The sequence below is a fragment of the Acanthisitta chloris genome, unplaced genomic scaffold (genome assembly GCF_000695815.1).
Source record: "Acanthisitta chloris isolate BGI_N310 unplaced genomic scaffold, ASM69581v1 scaffold21361, whole genome shotgun sequence".
Taxonomy (NCBI): domain Eukaryota; kingdom Metazoa; phylum Chordata; class Aves; order Passeriformes; family Acanthisittidae; genus Acanthisitta; species Acanthisitta chloris.
This window is the reverse complement of record NW_008654578.1, coordinates 2,551-4,283: the sequence shown is the minus strand read 5'-3', so window position 1 is coordinate 4,283 and position 1,733 is coordinate 2,551. Positions and strand designations below refer to the sequence as shown.

The window sequence follows — 1,733 nt, the reverse complement described above, 5'->3', positions numbered from 1 at the left end:
CAGCCTGGCTCTCCTCTTCCTGATGCTCCTGCTGGCACAAATCATCCTTGTTGGTTTGAGCTTACACTGTGAGTACCTACCTGCCTGTGCCTGGATCTCTATGGCTGGGGGTGGGGTTGGGTCTGGCATCACAGGGCTTGTGTAGCAACAGACAGAGCTGCAGCTTTTCCATGGAGCTGGGCCCTCCTGCTTGGGGCTGAGGTCGTTGAGGGTTCTGGGGCAAGTAGGAAAATTGGTGGGGCAAGACACACCACCCACCTGTCTGGGAAAGGAAGTTGGGGAGACAGCGTGGGCTTGGGGAAGGTGCCAGGGCATCCCACTCCATCACATGGCAATGAAATAAAGGCCCGAGGGAGAGCAGTGATACTGAAACTGAAAGGCAGAAGCACTTTCCCCCAAAAGCCTATTGCGTGCTGGGCTCCCAAGCACTGCAAAAGCCACAAGGACCTTGGCGGGCTTGCCTGGCAGGTCCCCTAAAGCAGGGAACATCCTCACCCACAGCTGTGGGGCTGTCCTGTGGGAAAGGACTCTGAGTGCTGCTGGGAGCAGGAGCCTAGGGTTGGTGGGGTATTCCTGTGCTCTTCTTCTGTAGATATAGTACAGCAACAGGCAAGCTGCACCCGTGGTCCAGGGAGCACGGAGGAGAGCCTTGGCTATTGGCAAAAGACACTGCAAGGTAAGAAAGCCTGGTGGGCTCTTGGACAATGTTTGGAGAGTGTGTGGCTTGTCCTTTCAAGTGTCCATACACCAGGACATTCTCCCCACACTTCATCCCCAAATATTCCTTCACCCTTGCTGCCTGTCCCCTGGCTCATAGCATGAAGGGCTGCCCCAGCACTGCTGGACAGACTGAACTTCTGGGAGCCCTTTGAAAGAGATGATCCCAGCATGGCTCAGCATTGCCTGGGTAGGCCACCAGCAATAGGCTCATGGATGCCACCAGCATCTGTGTGCCAGGTGGCATCGGGTATTCTCTTTTGGCCAGCCTCAGGTGAAGCTGTAGTCTTGAACTGAGTCCTCCGCACTTTGGAAATTATGTTTGTATCTCCTCCCCAAACCTGGAGCTCCCTTCCCCGCCCAATGCCAGCAGGGTCTCCTGCTGGGGAGCTGGGCTGGGAGATGGGAGGTGGGCTCCTGAGTAAGGGCAAGCAGAAGGTACTTTCTGTGGGGCAACCACAGGAGCACACTGGGTTGATTGGTACCCTGCCTGCTCTTTGTCACTCTCCAGTCCCTTGGGCTGGGGGCTGGTTGCCTCATCTCAGCTGCTGTGTTGCTTGCATGCAGAGCAGTGCCAGTTTTGCCCGGTTGGCTGGCTCTTGTTTGCGGGGCAGTGCTACTACTTCTCCTCTGCCAAGAAGAGCTGGGAGCGGAGCAGAGAGGACTGCTGCTCCAGAGGGGCACAGCTGGTCACTGTCCAAGCCAACACCACCCTGGTGAGTGTACCCAGCCTGGCCCTCCCAACTCCCTGAAAACATCAGACTGTGCTGGTGACCACCTCAAGGTCCTTTAGCAGTCACCTACCCATCATCAGCTTTGTCTCAGCTCCCTGGCTCTGGCCCACATGCCCAAAGCCTAGTCAAGTCTCCAGGCAAGGAGCTGGCAATGCTGTGCCCGTACTGTGTAACCCCTATCACTAATTGTGTGGCTGGGGCTGCGTGCTCCTGCAAGGAGCTCATGTGGGTCTTCTCTTATGCTAGGCTTTCCTGGCACGCCCAGCCAACATGGAGGTCTTC

At 56.7% G+C, this 1,733-nt stretch overlaps 1 protein-coding gene across 1 annotated transcript in view; it reads left to right on the top strand.

Moving 5' to 3' along the window:
- Positions 1-592: 592 nt before the first annotated feature.
- LOC103810677 (killer cell lectin-like receptor subfamily G member 1) overlaps positions 593-1,733 on the top strand; it is a gene marked incomplete at both ends in the record, with an annotated part of 1,933 nt that continues 792 nt past the window's right edge. Inside the window, 3 exons of the mRNA XM_009083589.1 lie at positions 593-676; positions 1,285-1,433; positions 1,698-1,727. Coding sequence (XP_009081837.1) covers positions 593-676; positions 1,285-1,433; positions 1,698-1,727 — 263 coding nt within the window. The remainder of the gene's footprint in view (positions 677-1,284; positions 1,434-1,697; positions 1,728-1,733) is intronic.